Genomic DNA, 17,435 nt, shown 5'->3' on the forward strand with positions numbered 1-17,435 from the left:
AGGTAGAAGCATGCCATCCCATTCAAGGGCACTTCGAATACTGCCATTCATAATTGGTGGTCCTATCTCAGAGAGGAGAATTGGCCCTTCAGTGAACCAAGTCGTCACATTGTTTGAGATATGGCTGTCTTCCATGATAGCAATTTCTAGCAAAATCCTATTCTCATTTCATCCACAAAATATGAGCTGAACTGTCCAGAATGGGCCTGTATTTCAGCCCTGTAATCCTCACTGGTAAACATGAAGGATCAGTATGTTTTCCTCAAGTTCTGACCTTTCATTCTCAAGGTGATAACATTTTTTTCAAACCAATCTTCTCTGGTTTAAAGCTAATAATGATAGAGCTTCTTGCACAAGCCTGAATCTCACCTTCCCACACCTACCCAGGTAAGTAAAAGAATAGATAGGAGGCAGGAAGATAAGGGGACAAAGAGTATGAGAAATGTTTATTGAGAAGGAAATGGAACATGTTCTGTTTCAGGAGTTAACAGAACAATGTGTTAAGTGGCTGGTTCCAAGGATGATCCCAGTGAATTTGTGAACAGCTCTGCCAACTATAGTGTCACTAATGAGAGTCCCTGATAAGAGTGATAGAACCATTCATTTCTAAATAAAGTATTCATTCAACTTCATTTAGGTTTAGATTTACTTCCCATAAAGAATACCGATATTTGTACTCCAGTTTTCAGAGTCCTTGGTCACTGTGATGCTTGGTCAGTAAGTCAGCGTCATTTTCTTGCAGTTTTCAGGTACAGGTGGCCAACACTGAGCGTTCCTTTACCCCTCTACTATCTTTGGCACAATTTCTGGCTTCTTACACATAAAACCATGGGTTTAAGGTGGCTAATGATACTACAGAAACACAACTGTTAATAAGGTATCTCCATGTTAAGTACAAGTTTTTGTTGAGCTTTATTTACAAGAGGAGGGCGGAAGTGTAGACTTTTGATAAACTGTCTTTAGAAGTGAGCAGGAGAAAGGTAGGCAGAGGAATCTGAGCAGCAAGGCCAAGATTCTCCGAACAATCCTTTCTGAAGGAGGAGACAGAAGGGAACAGAAGTGTTTCCCCTGAACCACTGGTACTGGTAGTTCACAACCTGGGTTTTATTCTGTAAGAGTACAGTATAGAGCTGGGCATGATGGCACATGCCTTTGGGCATGGTGGCACACACCTTTCAGCCTTGCACTAGGGAGGCCGAGGCAGGAGGATCTCTGTGAGTTAGACGCCAGCCTAGTCTACATAGTGAGTTCGATGACAGCCAGTCTTATGTAGAGAGACCCTGTCTCAAAACAAACAAAACAAAAAAGTAAAAAAAAAAAAACATATAAAATAAAAAGAATACAGTATAGGGATAGCTTGGTCACCTTGCACTTGGCTTTTTCAACTTAGGCAGCCCATTTTGAAACACAACTGGTGATGGCTTGCCACTGTTGTCTCTGCCCCGAGGGGCAAAGAGGACCAAGGGCAGTGAAGTGACAACCTTGCGGAGTGGACCTGAGTGTACATGAAGAGCGAAGCCTTAAAGCCTTGTTTGGCTCTGAGCACATCCAGGCTTTGGGAGAGCGGCCTTTGTAAACCCATTTATTCACTGCCAACAGGGACTCTCTCCCTGAAGGGACCTTAAGCCTGGAAGTTATAAATGATTGACTGTGCCACCACAGAGTTTGACTGTAATACATTTCTGCTTCAGGGCTGAACACAGTAAGCCAGCAACTTAATTTCTCATCCCAGAGCTCCTGATGGTGTTCTGGTGGGCTCCAAAGTACACTTGAGCTTGAATCGCAGGGTTTGTTTGTTTGTTTGTTTGTTTGGTCTGTTGGTTGTGTTTTGGGGACAGTGTTTCTTTGTGTAGCCCTGGCTGTTCTGGGACTTACTTTGTAGACCAGGCTGGCCTCAAACTCACAGAGATCTGTCTGTCCCTGCATCTCAAGTGCTGGGATTAAAGGCATGTGCCACCACTGCCTGTCTTGGAATTGCAGTTTTGATTCAAGTACAAGGAGAACGTCTTATTTCACATTGATAGTTCATTATTGACCTCTGTCTTGCAAATCATATGAAAATAATAAATATACACACATATACATACAGTTCTATACTGAACACTGGATAAACAGCTACCAGCATCCCAATACAGTACATAGAATAAAAAACTCTCTCCCTTTCCCTAACCCCACAACTATCTTAAAACTATTATTGCAGAACTATGCTGAACTATGCTGAACCTTCTTTTTTTTTTTCTTTAGAGTAGTTTGGGAGTGACTGAAGATGAGGTCAAAATGGAAAATTTGGCACTTTAACTGGGCGGGACTGTTGAGATGCATCATAATCTATAAAAAGTTAGAAGGCAAGGGAAGTTATGCTAATAGAAAGCCTGAGTAAAAATTTGTAGCCAATAATAATATTGTTTAAAAACCCCAAACATGGGTCTACTCTCGAGAAAGCAATTTCTCTTCCGTATATATTACCTAGTTCCAACAGTTAACTACTTCATATACTTCTAGATCTTGTTTTATAGAATTAGAAAATCCAGATAACACAGCTGTCTTAATTTCCTTTCATTCTACCCCACCCCAAATTCCAAAACCCAGAGAACAAAGGCTATTAAGCCAAATATAGAAAATAATCTGGAGGTCTGTTTATCAAACTAAATGTACAATTGACTCTTAGTGTTTCTCTCATTCGGTAATGTTGGAGTTTGCTAGGAGATGACTCCCGTGGAGATGTCCGCCTCATCCCAGTCATCTGAGGCTGGGCCTCTAGAACTGTGAGGTCTGGGTGAATGAAATGGTATCAGACTTGTCCACTGAAAAGCCACCATTGACATAGGACTTCTTGGTATCTGAGTCTTCATTATCAAGGATTGTGGGTTCCAAAGCAAAGGGGTTCACGATGTTGACTTCAGATGAGACATCCATCTGCTCCAACTCCTTCTTGGAGAGCTTCTCCACAATGCCGGTCCCAAATGCATCACCCAGAACGTTCACCATCGTCCTGAACCGGTCCCTGGCAAAGAGACAGGAGAGTCAGAATGGGCCAGATTTCATCTTCCTCCACTGATGTGTGGAGAAAGAAAAGGTTCTGATGAATTCAGTGCAGAATGCTGTTCCCCTGCCTCAACAGGTGCCTCACTGGCCTGGGGCAGACAGTGACTCCCAAAGGGACAGAATGAGAAAATGGGCTCTACATGGCCCATGCTCCCAGAAAGTAGCAATGACCTCTCAGGCTCCAGAAATTCCCTCATGTCTTCCCAAATAAGAATGGGGTCTCCACAGAGATACATGGAGGATACCAAGGATGGCTCAGAACTCAGTAAGTCTTTAAGCTCTGAGTTCGCTTTTGTAGCTTTCCTAGGTACAATACACTGGTATTATGTACTCTCTTTTGGCTACGATGAGGGAATATGAACATTTGGCTGGGGTGGATGGTGCCAAGTATGCAGGCTTCAGATGTGTCCTCAGTGTACTCGTTTCTTTAGCAAACAAAGTCACTCTGTTAACAAACCGGCCAACACATGGAAGAACATGGCATTCAAAAATATAGGCCAGCCCAGAGATGGACTCCTCTTTGATACAACCCCCCATTTGCCATAATCCCAGGCAGGCCAGAGAAGAGGCCATAGAAAAGGCCTACAGAGGGGTGCCCATTTTGATATTGAGGATTTGGTGAAAACTGTGAAATGGATACTCTTGTGAGCTGACATTTGTGAGACAGGAAAGGCCAACAGTGACTGTACATTGCCACCGTGGAAGACCTTCTAACAGGAGCAGTACCACAGACTCTACTGGCCTAGCATCCTTGCATCATATAGTTTGGGTCTTATACTTATCTTGGTAGAGAGTCACTGCTTCTAGGAAAAGCCAGGATTCAAATTTGCCTGGTTTCTTCCTTTACCGGAGATGCCCGTTCTGTGCAGTGTCATGGCTTCCAAGTCAGGTACAATGTTGGAAACTCAACAGCATGACTTTTTTCCCATTCTCCAATCTTAGCTCCTGTGTAAACTGTACAACCCTGGTCTGTCTCTAATCTGAAACAAGTGTGGAGCTACACTTGACTCCGGTGGCTAGGGGCAGAGCCACACCTTGCTACTGGAAGGTAGACGTGCATTTCAAAAATAAAACCAGAGACCAATTTCAATTTTGGACATCAAGGGGGCACATTCTCACACAGATGCTCTGTGCACGGGGGATGTGTGTGTAAGACAGAAGAAAGATGTCGGGAGCAAAGTGGTTTGACTCGTTGCCGTCGCAACAGCAGAGCTTTCCCTTTGTTGACCATGAGCTGAACTGCCAGGCATACTTGTAGACACTTGGCTCAGATGAGCCCATTTGGTCCCTACGACAAGCCACTGAGGTAGGCATAACTGTCCCCATCTCAGAAATAATGCAATGGGCCTCAGAGGGGTTAAGGAACATGCTCAAGGTTCCAAGGCTAGTAAGACCAGATGAGGATTTGAACACAGGTGTATGCTAAAACCAGCCCGGAGGATTCCAAAGACACCTGGAAAGATACAGTAATTTCGAAGCAGGTGGCCCTGTGTTTATCAAGCTAACGGGGCTGGGAAATGTGGGGATGGCTATGGGGCTTTGCCCCGATCCTTCACTATATGGTCTCGTATTGAATCTTGTCTTCTAACCTTAAGTGTCACCAGTGAGCTGATGGAGCTCACTGACCTTTGAGAAACCCTGCTGAAGTCATGAAGAGTTAAATTTAAGCATGTTACCAGATGGCTTTGCCAAAATGAAGCAAAAGCAGCAGCCGATGGCTTATTAGGCATTGCGAGGAGAAAAGCAGAGTACAGCAAAGACTCTGTGTGGCTAGGGAGCTGCCTGCACAACCAACAGAAGCAGGGGCATTTATTCCAACTCACAGGAGCCAGTCCACAGCGATGATGAGGGTGACATCCTCAGCAGGCAGGCCTACAGCACTCAGCACGATCACCATGGTCACCAGGCCAGCCTGTGGCACGCCAGCAGCTCCAATGCTGGCAGCTGTGGCTGTGATACTGTAGCCAAAACACAGTAGCAGGAAAGGGTTAGACCGAAACAGGTTCCGTGCCTGGTACTGTTATGTTTCTACAGTGGACAGTTAGAACTTACTTGTTAAATAACCAGTTCCAACTCATGTGTACCTGCCTGTAATTCATTCATCCACCCATCTGATATCTGATATATACATTACACACACACACACACACACACACACACACACACACACACACACACACACACGATGGGAGCTGCTGGGGCTTACGAGGAACAGGATGTCATGGCAGCAGGAGAGCATTTGACAGGTCACCCTAAAACAAGGAAGTATAGAACAGCAACACGTGACATCAATGCTGAGGCAGAATTACTCAGGATGGGAGGAATTTACCACCAGGAGTTTTTATCCAAGGCTTTATCTACCCATCCTAAGTGCCAGATCCCTCCCTGCTTGTGTCCTTCCTCTTTCGGTCTCTGCTGCTCAATCATCTACAGAGCACTCAGCACTCAGTGCCAGGAATTTCTGTTGCCTGGGAAGGCGACTAGAGGGACAGTGGAGTGGACAGGCAAGGATGTGTGCGGTGAAGGCAGTGGTTAAGCAGGTTTACGTAACTTCCCGACATCACAAGACTCTTGCCCTCTCCAAGAACACCTGTTCAGGGCACTGAATTGAGCAACTGTGACCCCATCCATGGTACAAGCATTCCTGACTGGTCCTTCATTCCAGCAGGTGCACTTTATGCTGAAGGAAGAGAGATCTGGAGCCCAGGGTAGGTAGCCACAGGAACTTAGTTACCATGTATTGGACAAAATCTCCCTTGAGCACACACAACAGGACAGGGATTTTCCCCCTGGCTGCAAATTTCTCACCAGCAGTATGTTTATTTTAATTGGGTCATTCTGGAGGAATCAAGGCTCACTGTGCCCTGAAAGTCCTTTGAATTGAATGAGCTGGCGGGGCACCCACAGTGCTTTCCGGAACTACGCCTCACCCTCAGGCTAAAGTACCACTTCCAGATGCAGGTGGGCTGAAAGGCAAAGGCGCAGAAACTGCTGAGTTCATCTCAACGAAGCCAAATCTAGCCATATTCACATCCCCCTGGGTCCCAGAGGTCTCCGCATTCTCAGAAAACAGATTGTGCTGCCCACTCATCTGCCTAGTGCTGTGTTCTAGAGGCTGCTCACCGGTCAAAAGCCAGCCAGGCTCTTTGCTTAGTACTAAAGCATCCCAGTTCCTTTTGTGGCCATGGCTACCCGTTTGCAGTGACTTAGAGAGTTCTGGAGCTGTACCAACATCTCTAAAGTTTGAGGCTTACATCATCCATCAGAGCTGTCCTTCCTAAGACCTCTTTGGAAAAATCCAACTTTATTTCCATGCTGGTTGAAAATTTAAACAATGTCTCTTTAGGCATGTGCCCAGGCTCACTGATCCCCCTCGAAGCCTTAACATGTCATGGTTAGCCATGTCCTTACAAGCTTGAGGCTGGACTTCAGAATCCATTCAGTCTGCCCTTGAGCCTTGACCTTGCTCAGAGAACTTCTGTCATTTGACTGGCTTTGGGGTGACATTCAGAACATTGTATCTTCAGATAAGGTGAAATAATATGAAAGCCTACTCATCTGCTTCAACCTTTCCTGCTTCAGTAAAAGGGTTTTCAGCTTCTGAGATACAGGGTTCTCTCCCAGCACACAGGGGCAGCAGGATTGGAGGCTGGGCTGTGAAGTAGTGTGGTCATAGATTTCTGAGTCAGACACATCTGACTGCGTTCCTGGTTCTGCCAATTTGCTATGAGCATTTTCTTCAGCAAGGTGTTTCTCTGAATCTCAGCTCCTTGCCTGCATCTGAGGGATTGGATGTCTTCTATGTAGACGAAGTTGTATAAAGATCAGGATAGTGCCTGTGCAGCAAACTGTAAATAGGCCACTTTTGCTGTTCTGCTAGGATCAATACACATGACACCCTGAGTACAGCTGCTGGCTGAGCATACTGAGGGACCAGGAGGCTAGCAGCTGTGTGGTAGGGAGGCAGACCCGGCAAAGAGGCTCTAGGTAGATTAATGTACTTTCCCATAAACATTGAGGATGGCTACTTCCTCCTCCCACTGTAAGACAAAGACTTGCTGTTTGTCCTGCCAGAGGGACTATGTGGTATTGACTTTTACATGGAGGGAGGGGCTCTGATTGTGGGAACCAATCAACTTTTCTTTGTCCAGATTACACAATCCAGCTCAGACTAGCCAATCCTGAGGGAGAAAGGGAACTCATCAGCCCTCAAACATGAAAGTTTTGGCTCTGCCAGGAAAATTCAGATTCTGGCTTCTGGATTCTCTCTACTACTGGGGGAGCTTGTCTCTTTGTGTGGTGTGGTATGGTGTGTGTGTGTGTGTGTGTGTGTGTGTGTGTGTGTGTGTGTTTTCAATAAAATCTGGCTGAGTGCTGAGACCTTGCCTTGCCTGTCTTTTTATTCTTTAAATCAGCATAGGACTTTGTTCCTGTAGCCCCAGTCAGCCTCACCATGATGATGTCAATATCTCTTCTGGAAATTCAACATCCTAAATGCTCCAAAATCTAAGAATGTGACAATATGAATGGAAAATTCCACACATGATCTCACATGACAGATCATAGTCAAAACCTAAGCACACCACAAATACTTCATATGTGTATGAGTATATATGCCTATGTAAACATAAATGAAGCTGGCCCAGTTTCATCAACCCTGAGATCAACTGGAACCCACGTCTGTCCCTCAGACACAGTGCAATCCAACAGGGCAGTCTGCAGTGATGGGACTATTCCACACCTGTGCTACCCAGTTTGGTCAGCCATTGGCCACACAGGACTAGTGGCCACATAATGCCATCCTGGGAAACAACCAGTGCCATTTCTACCACCACCTCAGTCTTCAGTTGCCTTGAATTCTTTTGGCATCAGACACTGAGCCATTTTAATCCTTGAAAATAAACCACTTGAAAACAAACCGCTCTAGGTTTCCACAGTACCCCTGGCTTCCTCCCACCTCCCGTCCTTCCTCCCTCCTATCCACCTCTAATAGGATTTTCTGAGGCTTTGCCCTCAGTTTCTCCTTCTTTACAAATTCTTCCTGCATAATGTCATCCATTCCTAACATTTACTGGGGACTCGCTGGGTAGGCACCAAGACTTTATAAACATACTCTTCCTTAATTATCATATTTGAATAAATCATAGACACTATTATTTCCTCCACTTACAGATGAGAAAGCAGAGCTTAGAGAACTCAGACAGCTTGCCCAAGGTTACAGTTATAACTAGTCATAGTGTTACTGATTCAGACTCCTGGCTTGTCACCCACATGTCCTATGACCACTGTTAAGTGGCTGACCATGACTTTGGGTTTGTAGTTCAGATCTATATATTCCATCATTTTCACAATTTCTGATGTTTAAAATTTTCCTTTTCTTTTGGTTTTTCAAGACAGGGTTTCTCCGTGTAGCTCAGGCTTTCCTGGAACTCACTCTATAGACCAGGCTGGTCCTGAACTCGAGATCCGACTGCCTCTGCCTCCTGAGTGCTGGGATTAAAGATGTGTGCCACTACTGCCTGGCTTAAGTTTACTTTTATAAGTGTGTGTGTGTGTGTGTGTGTGTGTGTGTGTGTGTGTGTTTGAGGATATATGTGTGTGAGTACAGGCACCTATGTAGGATAGAGACACTGGCTCCCCTGGAGCTGGATTTCTAGGCAGTTTTGAGCTACCAAGCATGGGTAGCTTCTTGGGTCCTCTGGAAGGCATTTCTCTCAACTACTGAGTTATCACTCCAGCCCCTAGAATTCTTAAAGGCATTCAAATTCAACGTGTCAAGAAGAATATACCATCCCCCTCTTGCTTTTGCTTCTCTTGTTCACATGAGCTCAAACCACCCATCTCAGCCTTTTCCTGTCCCTTAGCCTGAATCCAGATGGTGACTCTATGACTCACTAACTCAGAGGTGAGCCAGTATATATATGTCTTGATAGAGGCCATTTGGTGACTTACTGATCTTCTAGTTTGTGGTCCCTGCTCCCATCCAAGCCTCCCATCATACTGCTAGTTATATCTTTAAAATTCAAATCTGTCCATGATATTATAAACTGTTATACTAGATCCTCTACACAGGGCTCTTATGGCCAAAGAATCTGGACTCTGATTAGGCCATGAGATACTTCTGCTGTTCTGAGCTCTTAGAGTTTGCCCTTTTCCTGCTAAATTCTTATTCCTCGTCTAAGATTCACCTATACTTCCCAGCCCTCTAGGAATCCTTCCCTTCTCTTCCCAGGTAGAGTTAACTCTTCCCTCATTGGGGCAATCCTGTGACCCCGATTAATTTTCCATGAGAGTTCTAACACAGATCAGTATTTATTTGGGCATCTAGCCCCCCACTTACCAGGGACTCCTGTTAGAGCAGGGGCTGATGCTTATTTAACCTTGAGTCTCAGGTGTCTAATCTGTGCCTGGCATTGTCTGGCACCTATTGGTCCCATTAAGCTGAGCAGAGAGATGCTTCAGGTACCAAGATCCTGAAGCAGGAGTCACGTGTACCATGAGTCCACCCCCTGTCTTCATCTCCGTCAGAGACTTGTAAACCAATAGGACATCCCATCTCTAGGTCCTTCTTGGTCTGCCTGCATGGATCATGCTTACTTGAGGCAGTCCAAGGAGCAGTGATGCAAATAAGCAGGCTCACCTGATGGTGATGATCTGTCCAATGCTCAAGTCCATGTCATTGAGCTGTGCAATAAACACGGCTGCCACGGCCTCATAGAGCGCAGTGCCATCCATGTTGATGGTGGCACCAACAGGCAGCACGAATCTTGTGATCCTCTTGTCCACCTGGTTCTTTTCTTCTGCACAGCGGAAAGTAACTGGTAGGGTTGCTGAACTGCAGGATCAACGGAAACTAATTTAGGTCTAAGAATGCCAGGCCTCGGTCTCCACCCAAAAAGAATCCCTGTCGCCTAAAAAGTGAACAAAGGGCCCCAGAGCATGCTGGGAATTAAAATAATTTATTATATTATTTTTATGTGCATGGGTGTTTTGCCTGATGGCATGTCTGTGTGGCTAGTGCCCACAGGGGTCAGACAAGAGTGTTGGTACTCCTGGAATTGGAGTTACAGTAGTTTGTGAGCCATTATGTGGGTGCTGGAACTTGAACCCCGGATCTCTCCAGCCTGTATGCTGGTACTTTTGGCCAATCCAGGAACTGGAAGGTGCTGTGCCTACCACTGCCCCCTGTTTCACCAGAATGTTTTCTGGGTATCAGGCCACAGACAGAGTATAGGAAACATTCAAAAGGGTGGAGAAATACATTCCAGGAGATGGGCAGAGAACACAGGCACCATCTCTCAAAGGGTCTGTCCAACCAGAAGCTGGAACCATCTCCACCAAGTGACAGAAGTGACGAAGCATCGTCTGGAGGCTGCTCTGAGACACTCTTGTACTTACCTGGAAGATATCATGAGAGCTGTCAGGAGAGCCTGCGCCATGCCCAAGGCAAACCGGAAAGGGTTCTTGCGCACAATTATGAAATAGATGAGTGGCAGAACCACAGTGGAGTGGATGGCAAGCCTGCAGAGAGAGGGGGAAGCCTTAGGACCACTTCCCCAGACTTGAGCCCTGTGCTCAATCACCTTTTAAAACGACGACATCTTTAAACTTGCATAAAAACCCAGTGGGACAGGGATGCTCCCTTCAAGGTCACATCTGTCCCCAACCATGCTACCTCATTATTGCTTTCATCACAGCCCACCCCATCCTGTTCTCTGGACTAGGCTCGGGGATGGTGTCTACTATTTAAGAAGGAAGCCAGAGTTGCAATAGAGAGAAACTTATACTTTAGGTCTGGCCCGCATTTCTTTATTATTCCCGTCTTCCCAAAGTGCCTCACATAGGAATCTACTGGTTACTCTAAGTGGGGTTGACTAAATGAGACCCACTAGTAGATGGTGTGTACACATATGTGACAAGTTGATGGTTCAGTTAGACAAGATTGAATAACAAGCAGTGACCACTACAAATAGGAATCTTGAGGGTCTGAGGAGAACATCTTCTTAGTCCAGAGAATCATGAGACCTTAGCTATGATGTTTAGCTTTCTGTTAGAAATAGAATAAGAGATAGAGCAAGAGGCAAGAACTCAACAGACCCCCATTATAAAATGGCTTATTATCTGAGATCTCAGCTCCATCACTGCCCACCCCAGGCCCTGGTATTGCCAGCAGCTCCAGGGCAGGGCTGTAGAAGGTAGAAGCCCTGCCTCTCTGATCTCTGTGGTCTCAACTCTGACCCTCACGCTGTAAGACAAGCTGCCTCTATATGGCTGGAAAGCTGTGTTTTGGGCACACTGGAGTTAACAACCAATGCTGTGTTGTGGGAACTCCTCGATGTAGCAGGTTCTGAGAGGGAAGCTGATGGCTAAAGCTGGGTGTTTGGCCCATGGAAAGCAAATCAGTGTCATTTACTCATTCTCTTGCTCCACATTTCTTAGTAGATGGGACCATTCTGTCCTTGGCCAGGTGTTTGGTGGCATCTCTTCTGAAGGAGCCAACAGCTGTGTTGTAAGGGACTTAGCCTCTCACCTTCTTGTTTGTTTTATGACCTCTGAAAGGTATCAAACACTTACTGAACAGCCTGATGATCTCTCCAGCACCCTGACACCCTGATGACACAGGACACAGCAGTAGCCACCAGCCCAGCAAGAACATCAGAAGCAAAACCAGTCCTATGTTCTTGAGATGGAATTTTTTAGGTCCTTCTTAATTTCTTTCAGCCTTGGGATATGTGGGAGGCATTCTTCCCTGCATGGCTAGTTTACATTCTAAAGGAAGCAGAGGGCAGGAGATAGCCCCAAGAGCCTACAAATGAATTTTTCTCGTGCTTTAAACCCAATAGAGGCAATGGCAAAGGCTGTTCTGCTAGGAGCTGACAATTAGCACAGCATGATCCACCTACGGCACAGCTGTTAAAGGGTGGCCTTGATGCTCTCTTACCTCCAAACCCCATCTTTCCCTGCACATGGAAGAAAAGCCACGTCTAACCAGCTAACCCTGGCCTCTCTACAGTCACACTAGTGCATCAGCCGCGAATTCTGTTTCTTCTCTTGAGTCGGACATACCCACTCAGGACAGTGGCCATGTAAAGGCCCAACTTGCGGAATATTTCCCAGTCTTCCACTTCTATGATCTTCCCAGCAATTAGGAACAAAATACCAATCGGCATGTAGCTAGAAAGCAAACACAGGAAAGTCACAATTCAGTCATCAGAGCATTTCTCAGACAGGATGCTGGGAAGGGAACAAGATAGTGTGGGCATGCTCAATGTGCATGCTCATGCCACTAGGAGGACCACAGGAAGCCAGGGGTTCAGTTTCAAGTTCAGCATGCACAACTGTCCTTAGTATCTGCATGCTATCTTCATTCTACTCACCCCAAATTAAGGGCAGCTGGTAAGAATGCGTGCTACAGAAGCACCCATACAGTGCACACCCCCGCCCCAGCGACTGTCATATCTGCTCATGTCATATGCACACATATCTTAGTGACTGTCATATCTGCTCCTGTCATATGCACACATATCTTATCTGCTCATGTCATATGCACACCCCCAGTGACTGTCATATCTGCCCATCTCATATGAGCAAAACCTTTCCAGCTATGATCATCTTGCTTCTCAGGTGTAATTTGTAGAGGCAATAGCAACAGTGGTGGAGCTCTATTTAGCTATGTCTTATCCTGGGAAAGTATTGTACACACATCATTTCCCCTAATGTTTTTCCTCTAGCCCAGGAGGTAGATTTTACTACTTTTTCTTACAGACGGTGAAGCTGAGGTTTTAGTGGGATTAAGTGACATCCTTGGCTGTTACCACCGGATATTTACTGTCAGCTTCTACCATTTGGATTATGAAATGTTGAGCCAATTCCACATGAGCTAGGGGAGGGAGAGGTCTTCCAGGAAAGCTGCACTTTTGGGCATCTCAGAGGCAGGACAGACAGGCGGTATCCCTTGATGCCAGAAGACAGTTTTCTCGTTCAGATGCGGTCATGCCAAGACTAGAACAGTTGTGACATTTTGAATTTCATTTCTGCATAGGGCCTAAGAAAAGCACCCGGTGTTCATATACCACAGGAACTTTCTCAGATCCCTTCTGACAATACTGGGTAGGTATAGGCTGCTCTCCAGGCCTCTGAGGCAAGAGACAATGGCTGACAGACTTTCAAGACTACACTAACTCCTGATGATGGTGTGAAATTAGTTAATACTCCAATCTTGATTTTAAATGTCTGCCTTCTCTAGGGAGGACCTGCTGAGGAATGTATGCCTCTTCTTTCATGTTCTGAGAAGGTGTTATCAGGGGAAGGAAAATAGCGCTTGTCAGCGCTGCTTACCACATGATGATCTGGACGATTTTCATGGTTGCATCACTCAACGCGTTGAAGAAATCCACCAGAATCTGCCCCTTTTCTCCCATTTTCCCAATGACAAGTCCGAAGACAAGGCAAAAGATAATTAAGCCCAAGACATTGATGCCATCTGAATACAGGCCCACGATTTTATATTCCTTTGTCCTGTTCTATGGATCAAAACCAAGAAAACACACTGAAGCAAGCTGGGAATTTAGTGATCTAAGTCAGAAGTGTAATGATAAGAGGGACGTCTACATGTGAAACACTTTGCCCTTGGCCACTGAGGTTTAAGGGGCTGTTTTCTATTTTCTTTTTAACAAGTCCATCTGTGAACATGTCTTTTGAAAAATTCCAATGCTGCAATGTTGTGAATTTTTATGAATTTTAGAATTGGGGCATTTTCAGGGTTAACCACTAGGTACATTTGGAGACTTATTTTTAAAAGGATAGAAATTAATAATACAAGAACTACATGGTGTTTACCAGCATGAACATTTAGAGGACATTATACCATCTGTTCCTTCCTGATAATGAATCCGAGGGAAATTCATCACTGCCTTCAGTCTGATGTGACCAACAGGATTTTAAAGATATGAAAACTAGCCAGACATCTGTACTATGAATCATTACTTCATTCTGAGCAAAAAATAACACAGGGTTTACTAAGAGATAGCATAATCTGTGTGGGGCAGGCCAGGTCTATAAAGAATTGTGCTGATGAGCCACTGGGGTACCAGTCACTTCTTATTTGTGGCAGAACAAATGTTTATGGTGCAGCTAGAACATTCTAACTGCACAGGCTGTGGCTCAAGGTTGTAAAATGTAGCTGAAGACATAGGACGAGCTGTGAGAAACCCAAGCTAGTACTAAGATGGTAGCTAACTGCATAGTCACAATATGAGTTACAAGTGTCACACAGAAACTAGAATATGAATGATGTCAGTGAGGTTAGGGAAAGCTACGTGAAGGGTAGGTATATTAGTTAGCATTTCTATTACTGTGAAGAGACATCATGACTGTGGCAACTCTTATAAAGGAAAACATCTAATTGAGGTGGCAGCTTACAGTTTCAGAGGCTTGGCCTATTATCATCATGGTGGGACATGGAGGTGTGCAGGCAGACATGGTACTAGAGCTGAGAGTCCTACATCTTGATTGGCAAGCAACAGGAAGTGAACTGAGCACTGAGTGTGACTTGAGCATATATGAGCCTTCAAAGCCCGCCTCCACAGTGACATACTTCCTCCAACAAGGCTACACCCACTGAAACAAAGCCACACCTCCTAATAGTGCCACTCCCTTTTGGGGGCCATTTTCTTTCAAACCACCCAAGAGACAAAGCATGTTCAAGAAAGATACTTGGCATAGGCAGGTGTGATGCACCTGACCTCTGTAACCTGCTCCAATGATTCTTACTCATCCTTTATGGCCCCCATGTTCCCAAAGCACCTTGGTTTCTCCTGATAATGACACTCACCATTCCTTGCCTGAGAATATTACCAATCTGTCATATGTCACATGATGTCATATCTGTCCTTCTACTATCCTCTTAATGTGCAGCAGCAACTCCAATATGGAGGGCGCTCAGAAAACTGAAATCTTATCAAAAGTGAGGAATAAGGCACAAGTAAAGGGTGGATTTGCATAGAGGAGAGTCCCACCCACACCCTGAGAGGCAAGAAGCCTGGCCACAGAGGGCCCATTAGTTGGGAGAAATGAAGGCTTTTTGCAGTAGGAATCAGGGAACCAACAATGGCCTACTGAATTTAAATTATATTTATTAACACATGTGTGTGTGTGTGTGTGTGTGTTTATGCTATGTGGGGATACTCATAGAGGCCAGAAGAGGGTGTCAGATCCCCCAGTGTTGGTGCTGGGAACCGAACCTGGGTCCTCTGGAAGATCAGCAAGTGCTTTTAATCACTGAGCCATCTCTCCAGTCCCCTACTTATTTAGACAGGGGTTCACTTGGTAGCCCAGGGTGGCTTCAAACTCATGATCCTATGCTTACCTCTTAAGTGCTAGGCTTACAAGCATGCACCATGATAGCCAACTTTAATTTAATTGATAAGTTGGCTGAATATTCTTCACCCTAAATCTCCCTCCTTCCCTCCCTACTTCTCTCTCCCACTTCAAAGCCAGAACAAGTATTTCTGTTGGGAGCATTCTGAAGTCTACTGTGGGCCTACAAAGTACCATTTTAGACCCACACATTTGATTCTCCAATCCCCAAACCTCAATAGCTCTCAAAGCCTATTGATTTTCTTGATAACTTTATGGTCTACTTTGGTGACAAAATCTATTCTGAATGGAGATGAGGCCACTGTGTTTCTTACGTGGTAGAACATACATGAGTTTGCTGCAGAAACATTGGTGGCTCTCGATTCTGGAGTGATGCTGGGTTTCATGTAGGGCACTTGACACACAGGCCATGAGGCCCTGTGAAGTCCAAGATGATCCAGACTCAGACTCACATGCCAGTGAGAGATTCAGGCAAGGAATTCTGTATTCTGTGTTTATAGCCTCACAAATCTAAAACAGTGCCCGAGGTATGGAGGCTGAGGTACAGAGACAAGGCTTGTCATTTTCTCCCTATGAATAGCTGATGCTCTTTACTCCTGGCAGTCATGTTCCATAAAGTCCTCATGGACACCATGTTAGCACTCCATGGAGAAACAACAAGCCTTGTCACATCGTTTATATTAAGCAATCAGTGCATGACATTGCTTAATGTGCGTTTCTATTTAGAGATGACTGCTTTTCTATACATTGATTCGTTAATGTGGAATTCACAGCTAACAGGACTAGGCTTATGCCTGAATGAAGCTTCTCCAACACATTTTTTTCTGTTCTTGTACTTAGAAACATTACAGAGCATTTTATTACTATGCTTCCATCCATTTTATGTAGTAAAATCAATAAATAGTAAATATATGCCAAATGAGAAACATCTTTTACCACCAGGGAGATAGAAACTAAAAGTACACTGAGCTTCCATCCTACCCCAGTCATAATGGCTGTTGTTAGGAAAATAAGTGCTGGCAAGGACGCAGAGCATTGCAGATATAATCTAGCAGTACCACTCATGGGTACTCACTCAAAGTCCCCACAGCACAGAAATACCTTGATGTTTATTGTAGCACTATCCACAACAGCCAAGGTACAGGCTGGACACTCACTGGCAGATGAATGGATAAGGGACATGTGGTGTATATTCACAGTGGCGTTTCATTCATCCGTAAAGATTAGTGAAATTACGCCATTTGCAAGAAAAAAGAAATGTAAATGGAACTGACACAAAATATGCCAGACTCAGATATTGCACATTTTCTCTTCTATATGGACTCCAGACTGAAAAGTCTATAGAGCTGGGGTGCAGCTTAGTGGTGGAGTCTCTCTCTCTCTCTCTCTCTCTCTCTCTCTCTCTCTCTCTCTCTCTCTCTCTCTCTCTCTCTCTCTCTCTCTCTCACACACACACACACAAACACACACATAAATATACATATCTTATGGGAGTAGACGGGGTTCTTAGGGAGAACAGAACAGAGAAGATAATGGGGGTGATGATGAGCAAAGTGTATGAGAAGTATGTGATACTCCCCCAAATTACAGCTATTATTATGTACTCATGAGAGAGATAGAGACAGGGAGGTACAGAGAGAGACAGACACAGAGCAAGCCAGAGAGAGAGAGAGAGAGAGAGAGAGAGAGAGAGAGAGAGAGAGAGAGAGAGAGAGAGAGAGAGAGAGAGAGAGAGAGAGAGAGAGAGAACATAAACTGGGGAAATTTCTCAAGGATAGAATGGTTGTCTGGATTCCCAGCATCCCTGATATTTCTCTCTCTCTCTCTCTCTCTCTCTCTCTCTCTCTCTCTCTCTCTCTCTCTCTCTCTCTCACACACACACACACACACACAAAGAGTCAGTGAAAGAAATCCTCAATGCAATACAGAACAAAATTAAATAAACAGACTGCAAAATCACCAAGAAAATGCATGAAAGAAAAATAAAGGTGAGATAAAACATATACCAACAT

General features: G+C 44.9%; 1 protein-coding gene across 1 annotated transcript in view; it reads right to left on the minus strand.

Annotated features, from left to right (window-relative positions):
• Positions 1 to 419: 419 nt before the first annotated feature.
• The window catches only part of Slc1a1 (solute carrier family 1 member 1), a 69,683-nt gene continuing 52,667 nt past the window's right edge, over positions 420 to 17,435 (minus strand). Inside the window, exons 7-12 of the mRNA XM_040745906.1 lie at positions 13,384 to 13,568; positions 12,112 to 12,219; positions 10,444 to 10,566; positions 9,686 to 9,880; positions 4,869 to 5,003; positions 420 to 3,004 (exon numbers count right to left, since the gene is read on the minus strand). Of these exons, the coding sequence (XP_040601840.1) occupies positions 2,758 to 3,004; positions 4,869 to 5,003; positions 9,686 to 9,880; positions 10,444 to 10,566; positions 12,112 to 12,219; positions 13,384 to 13,568 (993 nt within the window). The 3' untranslated portion in view covers positions 420 to 2,757. The remainder of the gene's footprint in view (positions 3,005 to 4,868; positions 5,004 to 9,685; positions 9,881 to 10,443; positions 10,567 to 12,111; positions 12,220 to 13,383; positions 13,569 to 17,435) is intronic.

Source organism: Mesocricetus auratus, unplaced genomic scaffold (genome assembly GCF_017639785.1).
Source record: "Mesocricetus auratus isolate SY011 unplaced genomic scaffold, BCM_Maur_2.0 Super-Scaffold_4256, whole genome shotgun sequence".
In the NCBI taxonomy this organism is placed as follows: domain Eukaryota; kingdom Metazoa; phylum Chordata; class Mammalia; order Rodentia; family Cricetidae; genus Mesocricetus; species Mesocricetus auratus.